Below are 13,586 nucleotides of genomic sequence, written 5' to 3' on the forward strand. Positions count from 1 at the left end.
ACCTATCTCTATAGGTTAGGTTGGGTTATGTAGCCGAAAAAGTTATGTTAGGTTAGGTTAGGTAGGTTAGGTAGTCGAAAAACAATTAATTCATGAAAACTTGGCTTATTAGGCAAATCGGGCCTTGCATAGTAGGCTGAGAAGTGAATTCTGGCTACTAGGTACGACATATATATATATATATATATATATTGCAGTAACTTTATTGCCCAAATATAAGTGAATAGGCCCTCATCTGGTACTCATTCACCAATACTACCTAAATAGACAAAGTAAATAGAGTTTGAAATTCTGTAAATAAATCAGCCAAAAACAATTAAAAGTCTTTACTTCTGCCACATGTGGCTGATTAACATGTCGACCAATTTCGTTCCAACTTCACATGCTTAGTGCCAGATATGCATTCTCCACGATGTAGGAGTCACAACATAATCTGCTTAGAAACAAAGGAGAATAAAAAGGAAAAAAAAGTTGGTAAATTTTTCTGACAAAGGGACATAAGAAATATTGACATTAGGCAATGTATTTATATAAATGTATAATAAAATACAGCATAATAACATATTAACTCATTATTATGTGTGAAATCTGGTTCTCCAGGTGGCACCAGCTGCACCATCTTTGTGGACCCTCCTTACTACTAGTTTTCTTCTTTGTGCATCGGACAGGTGCTTGTATCTCTTTATCTCTGATTGCCAGTAAATTGGAGGTGTTATTGATATTATCAAAACTAGTTGCCGTCCGTCGCGCATGCATTTTTTTTAATCGTAAAAAAATCATTTCCTAACATATTGGGATAAAATTTTCACGACACTGATGACAAATAATTGTTGATTTATTTAGAATTTTTCACTATATTTCATATTTGGAAAAATCTCCTCCGTCACCGGGCCACTTTACAGTACTGCATGGTGGAGGAAGTTATTTCTTCCTCCTCCTTAGGTGCTGGAGCCCTTATGTTTATGTCCCCACACAGTGCTGAAGGGTCCTGGCATTTGTTACACCTGTTGGAGGTGCGTACTTGGGTCTCACAGGTGTTTGTGATTGAAGGTACCTTGTGCATTTGTGCTACTCCTTGAGCCGCTAGACCCTTGCAGCACGATCAGGATAATTAGTGCAGTGGTATATGAAATGTTTTTCATTACAGAATAAACACGTCCTCCAGCGTACAGCACGTTTGGGAGTCACTGCCTTGGGTATCACTATAACTGTAGGTTTGGAGGGAGCCACTGCATAGGTGCTCACGTTGATTGTTTCCACCTTGGAGAGGTGGTTGGTTTGGGTTTAATGAGAGAACTGGAAGTACCCTTTGGTTGCACTGATTTTTCTGTGGATGACTTTTAGGTGAGTTTATTTTGATTATGTGGAAATCATTAATTAGTAGTCATTATTTAATTTTCTTGTAGAGTTTAATCAAAATTGCTTGGCATTCGTACTCGAATATGTGAAAGTTGTAGGTCAATATGTGTTGAAATGAAGTCAAGGAAAAATATCCCCCCCCCCCAAAAAAAAAAATATATATAGGGTTAACCTTGAAGTTACCTTGAGATGGTTTAATGATCGTTCTGCATTCGATTCACTGTCATCCTCAACCCATCAGAGACATAATCCTGGGGGAGGATGTCAGTTCGATAATGAGAGCTGATGGATTCTAAGATCTCTTTGGGGAATTTTCTCTGAATCTCTAATTTCAATACCCATTCTGTTCTAGGCACATCAGCCTTAGCAGCAAGAGCTTTGACTAGAGACCCCACTTGGAGTCTAATGTCTTGAATAGATTCAGGTGTAGGTATTGCTCTTAGTTTATAGTAGAGATTATCTATAGCAATCTCTTTGTTACTATAGTTGACTTGTAACAATTGTATGGAAGTATCGTAGTCATCATCGCTTGGAATCAGATGGTAAATGACATGTCATCTCTGCCATGAAACTGAGAAAAATCAATGGCTGGTAGACTAACATCATTGAATTGATCAGATATATTAACTCCACTTGCATTTAGAGCATTTTGAGAGAAAGAGATTATATTAAATTATTCTTAAAATTGATTTAATTTATCCAGACATTCTTGAACATCCTCCTCATACTGTATCATTCCGGCATGGAAGATATCTAGTTTGTCTGGTTGAGCATTTTATTGGATGATAAAGTTCAAAATTGGTCACTGCATATGCATTCTTTTGCATTTTTTTAGCAACCTAGAACACAAGAACATAAGAACAGAGGTAACTGCAGAAGGCCTATTGGCCCATACCAGGCAGCTAATCCCACTCATATACATGTACAACCCACACTTGCAACAATCGAGGGACCCCACCTCAACCAAGTTACGCGGTAATCGGTTCCTCAAATCAACAACCCTGTTACCGAATCAGTATATACCCAAGTCTTTCCTAAATCTAAACTTATCCAATTTATACCCATTGTTTTGTGTTCTGTCTTGTGCTGTAAAATCCCCAGGGCCTGATGAAGTGTTTGCCAGGGTGCTTAAAGAATGCAAAGAGGAGCTTTGCGACCCACTGTCTACCATATTAAATAAGTCAATAGAGTCAGGCAGAGTGCCAGAGGTATGGAAAGTTGCTAATGTGATACCAGTTTTAAAGAAAGGAGATAGATCACTTGGATCTAACTATCGACCAATTAGCCTAACGTCTATTGTGGGAAAGTTACTTGAGCCTATAATAGCAAATAAAATTCGTCTTCATCTTGAAAAACATAAATTAATAATTGAGTCGCAACATGGTTTTATAAGTGGCCAATCATGTTTAACAAATTGGTTATCTTTTTATTCTAGCATAGTTGAGGCAGATGATAGTGGTAAGGATTGTGATGTTGTGTACCTTGACTTTAGCAAAGCTTTTGATACAGTGCCACATGAAAGACTGATTAAAAAGATAGAGGCTCATGGTATTGGGGGTGCTATATTAAGCTGGATTAGGGCATGGCTATACCAAAGGAAACAGAGAGTTAGTATATGGAGTCAAGTCAGAAGGCCTATTGGCCCATACGAGGCAGCTCCTATTCTATAACCACCCAATCCCACTCATATACTTGTCCAACCCGTGCTTGAAACAATCGAGGGACCCCACCTCCACAATGTTACGCGGCAATTGGTTCCACAAATCAACAACCCTGTTACTGAACCAGTATTTACCCAAGTCTTTCCTAAATCTAAACTTATCCAATTTATATCCATTGTTTCGTGTTCTGTCCTGTGTTGATACTTTTAATACCCTATTAATATCCCCCCGGTTATGTCCATTCATCCACTTGTAAACCTCTATCATGTCACCCCTAACTCTTCGCCTTTCCAGTGAATGCAACTTAAGCTTTGTTAATCTTTCTTCATATGAAAGATTTCTAATTTGGGGAATTAACTTAGTCATCCTACGCTGGACACGTTCAAGTGAATTTATATCCATTCTATAATATGGCGACCAAAACTGAACTGCATAATCTAAATGGGGCCTAACTAGAGCAAGATATAGCTTGAGAACCACACCAGGTGTCTTGTTACTAACGCTGCGATTAATAAATCCAAGTGTCCGATTTGCCTTATTACGAACATTTATGCATTGATCCTTTTGTTTTAAATTCTTACTAATCATAACTCCCAGATCCCTTTCGCAATCCGACTTCGCAATCACAACACCATCTAGCTCGTATCTTGTAACTCTATCATCATTACCTAACCTCAGAACTTTACATTTATCAGCATTAAACTGCATCTGCCAATCCTTTGACCATTTCTAAACCCTATCTAGATCAACTTTTTTTTTTTTTTTTTTTTTTTTTTTTTTTTTTTTTTTTTTTTTTTGAGATATATACAAGTGTTGTTACATTCTTGTACAGCCACTAGTACGCGTAGCGTTTCGGGCAAGTCCTTAATCCTATGGTCCCTGGAATACGATCCCCTGCCGCGAAGAATCGTTTTTTCATCCAAGTACACATTTTACTGTTGCGTTAAACAGAGGCTACAGTTAAGGAATTGCGCCCAGTAAATCCTCCCCGGCCAGGATACGAACCCATGACATAGCGTTCGCGGAACGCCAGGCGAGTGTCTTACCACTACACCACGGAGACTGTTAAAACTTGAAGTGATAGTGAGTCCTCCTCCGAATTAATTTCCCTACCGATTTTCGTATCATCGGCAAATTTGCAAATGTTGCTACTCAAACCTGAATCTAAATCATTTATATATATTATAAACAACAGAGGTCCCAGGACAGAGCCTTGAGGCACTCCACTTACAACATTTTCCCACTCTGACTTGATTCCATTTATACTAACTCTCTGTTTCCTTTGGAATAGCCATGCCCTAATCCAGCTTAATATAGCACCCCCAATACCATGAGACTCTATTTTTTTAATCAGTCTTTCATGTGGCACTGTATCAAAAGCTTTGCTAAAGTCAAGGTATACAACATCGCAATCCTTACCACTATCAACTGCCTCAACGTTTTGTGCCAGAGATAGGGGGAACAGATTAAGGGTTTGCTATCCGGGAGCTGGAATTGGTGATATTGTTGAAAACATGAATGATATTATGACGGGAAATGGGAACAAACCCATTATTTGTATTAGTGCAGGGGGTAATGATGTTGGGCGAGTTAGGAGTGAGGAACTAATACAGAGATTTAGGACAGCCATTGAATTAGTTAGGAGCAAGGGAGGAATCCTGATCATATGTGGCATTCTTCCAAGAAAGGGAGTGGGAAATGAATGGATGTCGAAGGCACTTGGTGTCAATTGCCGGGTGGAAAGATATTGCAAATCAAATGCAATATCTTACATAGACAACTGGGAACGCTTGTATGGAAGAAATGAAATGTATGCTAGTGATGGGGTGCATCTATCGAGGGCTGGGGTTGTTGCTGTTGCGAACTCGTTAGAACCAGTGGTTAGAGGTGTTTGTTTGGGTTTAAACTGTTAGTAGATAGTGGTATGGGAATTGATTTGGAGGAAGGAGGTAATAAAAGTATGTGTTCGTGGGAGAAAAGAATTGGCAAAATGATCAGAGAAAGAAAAGGGCCTCAAAATAACAATTCACGTAGGGTATATTACACTAACAGTAGAAGTCTAAGAAATAAAATTAATGAATTAAATGCTCTTGTCTGCACAGAAAAAATAGATATTATTGCACTTACCGAAACGTGGATGAACGTAGAAAATAGAGAACTATTAGCTGAATATCAGATAAATGGATTTAAACTATTTCACACAGATAGATATATATTAGACGAGGAGGGGGAGTAGCCATATATGTTAGGGACAATTTGAAATGTAGTCTCAAAGAGGGAATCAAAACTGAGCCACACACAGAAACTATTTGAATAGAATTAAACGAAAAAGCAAATAATATTTTAATAGGAGTTATATATAGGCCACCAAATTTAGACAGAATGGAAGCAAAGCATCTATGGAATGAAATATCTAGAGCATCTAGATCTAACAGTATTTATGTCATGGGTGACTTTAATTTTAGCGGAATAAACTGGTTGAACAAAACAGGGAATAGTGAAGCAGAAGATTTTCTAGAATTAATTGACGATTGCTTTCTTACGCAACACATTAAGGAACCAACACGGGAAAATAATATTTTAGATTTAGTGTTAACTAACAGGGAAACGCAAATTAATGACATCGAAATAGGGAGTGAGCTAGGGAGCAGTGATCACAAAGAAATCAGATTTAGCATAGAATGGAATAGACCAGTAGGAGAAAATTCTGTTAAAGTGCCAGATTTTCGAAAAGCTGATTTTAATAGCCTAAGAAATTTTTTGGGTCAAATTGATTGGAAAGGCTTGGGTATGGGGTGTGGGCCGGTCTTGGAGCGAGACATGAACCCAGCGATAGGTGACTTAAATGGGGATTTCGATGTGGATTCAATATATAACTTATTTAAGAATATTCTAAACAAAGCACAGGAACGTAGTATACCATACAAATTGAATAGATCGTATACTAATGACCCAAAGTGGATAACAAAGAATTTGAAGAACCTTATAGGTAAAAAGAGAGCTTGGTACAAAAGGATTAAAAATGGGGAGGTCACTTTAGAACAGGAATTCGTACAACTGGTTAGAAATGTTAAAAAAGAGATAAGGAAAGCAAAAAGAAACTATGAAGTTCGCATAGCAGGGCAAGCAAAGACAAATCCTAAAGGGTTTTTTCAGTTATATCGTACTAAGACTAGGGAAAGGATAGGTCCATTAAAAACTGAGACAGGTCAAATAACAGATAGTGATGAAGAGATGAGTAGTATTTTTAATAAATATTTTGTATCTGTATTTACTAAAGAGGAACTTAACAATATGCCTTCAGCCGAACAAGTCTATGTGGGTGGGGACGAGGACAGGTTGACGAGTTTAGCAGTTACCAGGGAGGATGTTCTTAAACAAATAGTAAAACTCAAACCAAACAAATCCCCAGGGCCGGATGAAGTGTTTGCTAGGGTGCTTAAAGAATGCAAAGAGGAGCTTTGTGACCCACTGTCAACCATATTTAATAAATCAATAGAGTCAGGCAGAGTGCCAGAGTTTTGGAAAGTTGCTAATGTGATACCAGTTTTTAAGAAAGGAGATAGATCACTTGCGTCTAACTATCGACCAATTAGCCTAACGTCTATTGTGGGAAAGTTACTCGAATCTATAATAGCAAATAAAATTCGTCTTCATCTTGAAAAACATAAATTAATAATTGAGTCGCAACATGGTTTTATAAATGGCCGTTCATGTTTAACAAATTTGTTATCTTTTTATTCTAGCATTGTTGAGGCAGTTGATAGTGGTAAGGATTGCGATGTTGTATACCTTGACTTTAGCAAAGCTTTTGATACAGTGCCACATGAAAGACTGATTAAAAAAATAGAGTCTCATGGTATTGGGGGTGCTATATTAAGCTGGATTAGGGCATGGCTATACCAAAGGAAACAGAGAGTTAGTATAAATGGAATCAAGTCAGAGTGGGAAAATGTTGTAAGTGGAGTGCCTCAAGGCTCTGTCCTGGGACCTCTGTTGTTTATAATATATATAAATGATTTAGATTCAGGTTTGAGTAGCAACATTTGCAAATTTGCCGATGATACGAAAATCGGTAGGGAAATTAATTCGGAGGAGGACTCACTATCACTTCAAGTTGATCTAGATAGGGTTTTGAAATGGTCAAAGGATTGGCAGATGCAGTTTAATGCTGATAAATGTAAAGTTCTGAGGTTAGGTAATGATGATAGAGTTACAAGATACGAGCTAGATGGTGTTGTGATTGCGAAGTCGGATTGCGAAAGGGATCTGGGAGTTATGATTAGTAAGAATTTAAAACAAAAGGATCAATGCATAAATGTTCGTAATAAGGCAAATCGGACACTTGGATTTATTAATCGCAGCGTTAGTAACAAGACACCTGGTGTGGTTCTCAAGCTATATCTTGCTCTAGTTAGGCCCCATTTAGATTATGCAGTTCAGTTTTGGTCGCCATATTATAGAATGGATATAAATTCACTTGAACGTGTCCAGCGTAGGATGACTAAGTTAATTCCCCAAATTAGAAATCTTTCATATGAAGAAAGATTAACAAAGCTTAAGTTGCATTCACTGGAAAGGCGAAGAGTTAGGGGTGACATGATAGAGGTTTACAAGTGGATGAATGGACATAACCGGGGGGATATTAATAGGGTATTAAAAGTATCAACACAGGACAGAACACGAAACAATGGATATAAATTGGATAAGTTTAGATTTAGGAAAGACTTGGGTAAATACTGGTTCAGTAACAGGGTTGTTGATTTGTGGAACCAATTGCCGCGTAACATTGTGGAGGTGGGGTCCCTCGATTGTTTCAAGCACGGGTTGGACAAGTATATGAGTGGGATTGGGTGGTTATAGAATAGGAGCTGCCTCGTATGGGCCAATAGGCCTTCTGCAGTTACCTTTGTTCTTATGTTCTTCTTATGTTCTTATGTATTGGGGGTGCTATATTAAGCTGGATTAGGGCATGGCTGTACCAAAGGAAACAGAGAGTTAGTATAAATGGAGTCAAGTCAGAGTGGGAAAATGTTGTAAGTGGGGTGCCTCAGGGTTCTGTCCTGGGACCTGTGTTGTTTATAATATATATAAATGATTTAGATTCAGGTTTGAGTAGCAACATTTGCAAATTTGCCGATGATACGAAAATCGGTAGGGAAATTAATTCGGAGGAGGACTCACTATCACTTCAAATTGATCTAGATAGGGTTTTGAAATGGTCGAAGGATTGGCAGATGCAGTTTAATGCTGATAAATGTAAAGTTCTGAGGTTAGGTAATGATGATAGGGTTACAAGATACGAGCTAGATGGTGTTGAGATTGCGAAGTCGAATTGCGAAAGGGATCTGGGAGTTATGATTAGCAAGAATTTAAAACAAATGGATCAATGCATAAATGTTCGTAATAAGGCAATTCGGACACTTGGATTTATTAATCGCAGCGTTAGTAACAAGACACCTGGTGTGGTTCTCAAGCTATATCTTGCTCTAGTTAGGCCCCATTTAGATTATGCAGTTCAGTTTTGGTCGCCATATTATAGAATGGATATAAATTCACTTGAACGTGCCCAGCGTAGGATGGCTAAGTTAATTCCCCAAATTAGAAATCTTTCATATGAAGAAAGATTAACAAAGCTTAAGTTGCATTCACTGGAAAGGCGAAGAGTTAGGGGTGACATGATAGAGGTTTACAAGTGGGTGAATGGACATAACAAAGGGGATATTAATAGGGTATTAAAAGTATCAACACAAGACAGAACACGAAACAATGGGTATAAATTGGATAAGTTTAGATTTAAGGAAAGACTTGGGTAAATACTGGTTCAGTAACAGGGTTGTTGATTTGTGGAACCAATTGCCGCGTAACATGGTGGAGGTTGGGTCCCTCGAATGTTTCAAGCGCGGGTTGGACAAGTATATGAGTGGGATTGGGTGGTTATAGATAGGAGCTGCCTCGTATGGGCCAATAGGCCTTCTGCAGTTACCTTTGTTCTTATGTTATTATGATACTTTTAATACTCTATTGATATCTCCTTTGTTATTTCCATTCATCCACTTGTAAACCTCTATCATGTCACCCCTAGCTCTTCGCCTTTCCAGTGAATGTAATTTAAGCTTTGTTAATCTTTCTTTATATGAAAGATTTCTAATTTGGGGAATTAACTTAGTCATCCTACGCTGGACACGTTCAAGTGAATTTATATCCCTTCTATAGTACGGCGACCAAAACTGAACTGCATAATCTAAATGGGGCTTAACCAGAGCAAGATATAGCTAAAGAACCACACCAGGTGTCTTGTTTCTAACGCTTCGATTAATAAATCCCAGTGTCCTATTTGCCTTATTACGAACATTTATGCATTGATCCTTTTGTTTTAAATTCTTACTTAGCATAACTCCCAGATCCCTTTCGCAATTCTACTTCGCAATCTCAACACCATTTAGCTCGTATCTTGTAACTCTATCATCATTACCTACCCTCAAAACTTTACATTTATCAGCATTAAACTGCATCTGCCAATCCTTTGACCATTTCAAAACCCTATTTAGATCAACTTGAAGTGATAGGGAGTCTTCTTCCGTGATAAAATTTGCAAATGTTGCTACTCAAACCTGAATCTAAATCATTGATATATTATAAGAACATAAGAACGGAGGCAACTGCAGAAGGCCTATTGGCCCATACGAGGCAGCTCCTATTTATAACCACCCAATCCCACTCATATACATGTCCAACCCATGCTTGAAACAATCGAGGGACCCCACCTCCACAATGTTACGCGGTAATTGGTTCCACAAATCAACAACTCTGTTACTGAACCAGTATTTACCCAAGTCATTCCTAAATCTAAACTTATCCAATTTATACCCATTGTTTCGTGTTCTGTCTTGTGTTGATACTTTTAATACCCTATTAATATCCCCTTTGTTATGTCCATTCACCCACTTGTAAACCTCTATCATGTCACCCCTAACTCTTCGCCTTTCCAGTGAATGCAACTTAAGCTTTGTTAATCTTTCTTCATATGAAAGATTTCTAATTTGGGGAATTAACTTATTCATAAGAACATAAGAACATAAGAACAAAGGTAACTGCAGAAGGCCTATTGGCCCATACGAGGCAGCTCCTATTCTATAACCACCCAATCCCACTCATGTACTTGTCCAACCCGTGCTTGAAACAATCGAGGGACCCCACCTCCACAATGTTACGCGGCAATTGGTTCCACAAATCAACAACCCTGTTACTGAACCAGTATTTACCCAAGTCTTTCCTAAATCTAAACTTATCCAATTTATATCCATTGTTTCGTGTTCTGTCCTGTGTTGATACTTTTAATACCCTATTAATATCCCCCCGGTTATGTCCATTCATCCACTTGTAAACCTCTATCATGTCACCCCTAACTCTTCGCCTTTCCAGTGAATGCAACTTAAGCTTTGTTAATCTTTCTTCATATGAAAGATTTCTAATTTGGGGAATTAACTTAGTCATCCTACGCTGGACACGTTCAAGTGAATTTATATCCATTCTATAATATGGCGACCAAAACTGAATCTAAACTTACTCCCCAACCCGATTCCCGACTCCCCAACCCGATTCCCGACTCCCCAACCCGATTCCCGACTCCCCAACCCGATTCCCGACTCCCCAACCCGATTCCCGACTCCCCAACCCGATTCCCGACTCCCCAACCCGATTCCCGACTCCCCAACCCGATTCCCGACTCCCCAACCTTGGGCACCAGGAGTTGGGGCAGGTTGGGCATCTATTGGGTTGAGGATGGGGGAGGTACTTCTCTCACTGTGTTTGTTGAGCTGCTTGTGGAGGGTTTCCCGCTCCCCTCTGGAGTTGTAGGGTTCAGAGTTGTAGCTCCCTGATACCTTTTTCTCTCCCTGCACTCCCTCCTTATGGCTGCTGCCCTCTTTCTGTCGTCCCTTGTCATATCCCTCTGAAGGAATACTTTTTTGAACTTCTGTACATTTGCTAGTCCGCTCTTACTTGCGAACAAGTCCTCTTTTGTTCTCTCGCTTGTGAATACCACCTTTATCAGTTGGTCTCTGTCCTTGGTGTACCGTTCAATCCTGAAAACCTTCTCAATATTTTGGTCAGCCCTCTCCATCTTTAGCTCTTTAAGGATCTCATTACCTTCATTTTTGTCCTTCTCTCTTCTGTCCACTGGACCGGTCCCTGTTTGCTCCTTAATGCATACTATTACTTCTGCTCTTTTCCACTCTTTCAGCTGGCTAGTACATTTGGCTGCTTCCTGAGAAAAAGCCACTTCCATGGCAACTTTCCTAACAGCAGACCTAGCTTCAGGGCTCTTTTTAAGCATTTCAGCACATGAGGGCTGTGTTGTAGAGGCCCCCTCCACAGCAGAATTCACTTCTCCCTGAGGTACGGTTTGTGTCTGGTATTGTGGAGGAGTCTCCTTCAGGTTTCTTATCTCCTCCTTTGCTGCCCATAGTTCATCTGCCCTCTGTGTGTGTGTGTGTGTGTGTGTGTGTGTGTGTGTGTGTGTGTGTGTGTGTGTGTGTGTGTGTGTGTGTGTGTGTGTGTGTGTGTGTGTGTGTGTGTGTGTATTCACCTAGTTGTGTTTGCGGGGGGTTGAGCTTTGCTCTTCGGCCCGTCTCTCAATTGTCAATCAATTGTTTACTAACTACTTTATTTTTTCACAACACACCACACACAGACACACACACACACACACACACACACACACACACACACACACACACACACACACACACACACACACACACACACACACACACACACACACACACACACACACACACACACACACACACACACACACACACACACACATATATATATAAGACGAACATCGGAAAGGGACTATGAGAACGATATTGCAATCAAAGCGAAAAAAGAACCTAAGTTACTACACAGTCATATAAGAAGAAAAATGTCGGTGAATGACCAAGTGACAAGACTAAGGAAGACAGAGGGGGCATATACTGAAAGTGACAAGGAAATCTGCGAGGCACTGAATGCCAGTTTCCATGGAGTGTTCACTACCGAGCCTGAGCAGCTCCCATTGTTGGAAGGGGTTACCCTAGATGAAAGACTATCAGATATAGAGGTGACAGCAGAGGAGGTAATGAAACAGTTGACAACTCTAGATGCAACTAAAGCAGTTGGACCAGACAAAGTATCACCGTGGATACTAAAAGAAGGAGCACAGGCCCTCAGCGTGCCTCTGGCAATGATCTTTAATGAGTCACTTATGTCAGGAGAATTGCCCAGTTGCTGGAAGAAGGCAAATGTCGTGCCGATCTTCAAGAAAGGTGATAGGGAGGAGGCACTTAACTATAGACCTGTATCACTGACAAGCATCCCCTGTAAAATACTGGAAAGAATAATTAGGCTACGACTGGTTGCACACCTGGAGAACATTAGGTTTGTGAACAAATATCAACATGGGTTCTGGACAGGGAAATCGTGCCTAACAAACCTTCTGGAATTCTATGATAAAATAACGAGGATAAGACAGGACAGAGATGGTTGGGCAGACTGCATATTTCTGGACTGCCAAAAAGCCTTTGATACAGTACCGCACATGAGACTGCTGTTCAAGCTCGAGAGGCAGGCGGGGGTGGGGGGAAAGGTACTAGCATGGATAAGGAACTACCTAACAGGAAGGAGCCAAAGAGTTACGGTAAGGGGCGAGAAGTCGGACTGGCGAACAGTAACAAGTGGAGTACCACAAGGAACGGTGCTGGGACCAATTCTATTTCTTGTATATGTTAACGACATGTTTACGGGCGTAGAGTCCTACATGTCGATGTTTGCAGATGACGCAAAGTTTATGAGAAGAGTTGTGACAGATGAGGATTGCAGGATCCTCCAAGAGGACCTGAACAGGTTGCAGAGATGGTCAGAGAAATTACTACTGGAATTCTACACGAGCAAATGTAAAGTTATGGAAATGGGACTAGGAGATAGGAGACCAAAGGGACAGTACACAATGAAGGGGAACAACCTACCTGTAACGACGCGTGAAAGAGACCTGGGGGTGGACGTAACACCTAATCTATCTCCTGAGGCACATATAAATAGGATAACGACAGCAGCGTACTCTACACTGGCAAAAGTTAGAACATCATTCAGAAACCTAAGTAAGGAGGCATTTAGGGCGCTTTATACTGCCTACGTAAGGCCAGTCATAGAGTATGCCGCCTCATCATGTAGTCCCCATCTGAAGAAGCATATAATGAAACTGGAAAAGGTTCAGAGGTTTGCAACGAGACTCGTCCCAGAGCTACGAGGGATGGGGTATGAGGAGCACCTGAGGGAACTGTGCCTTACGACACTAGAAAGAAGAAGGGAGAGGGGGGACATGATAAGATACTCAGAGGGATTGACAGAGTGGACATAGACGAAATGTTCACACGGAATAGTAACAGAACGAGGGGACATGGATGGAAGCTTGAAAGTCAGATGAGTCACAGAGATGTTAGGAAGTTTTTTTTTAGCGTGAGAGTAGTGGGAAAATGGAATGCACTTCAGGAACAGGTTGTGGAAGCAAATACTATTCAT

General features: G+C 40.1%; 1 protein-coding gene across 1 annotated transcript in view; it reads right to left on the reverse strand.

Annotated features, from left to right (window-relative positions):
• Nucleotides 1-1,553: 1,553 nt before the first annotated feature.
• Nucleotides 1,554-13,586, reverse strand: part of LOC123748276 (ionotropic receptor 21a-like) — a 460,516-nt gene continuing 448,483 nt past the window's right edge. Inside the window, exons 11-12 of the mRNA XM_069339092.1 lie at nucleotides 11,099-11,289; nucleotides 1,554-1,887 (exon numbers count right to left, since the gene is read on the reverse strand). Coding sequence (XP_069195193.1) covers nucleotides 1,554-1,887; nucleotides 11,099-11,289 — 525 coding nt within the window. The remainder of the gene's footprint in view (nucleotides 1,888-11,098; nucleotides 11,290-13,586) is intronic.

This window comes from Procambarus clarkii, chromosome 41 (assembly GCF_040958095.1).
Source record: "Procambarus clarkii isolate CNS0578487 chromosome 41, FALCON_Pclarkii_2.0, whole genome shotgun sequence".
In the NCBI taxonomy this organism is placed as follows: Eukaryota; Metazoa; Arthropoda; class Malacostraca; order Decapoda; family Cambaridae; genus Procambarus; species Procambarus clarkii.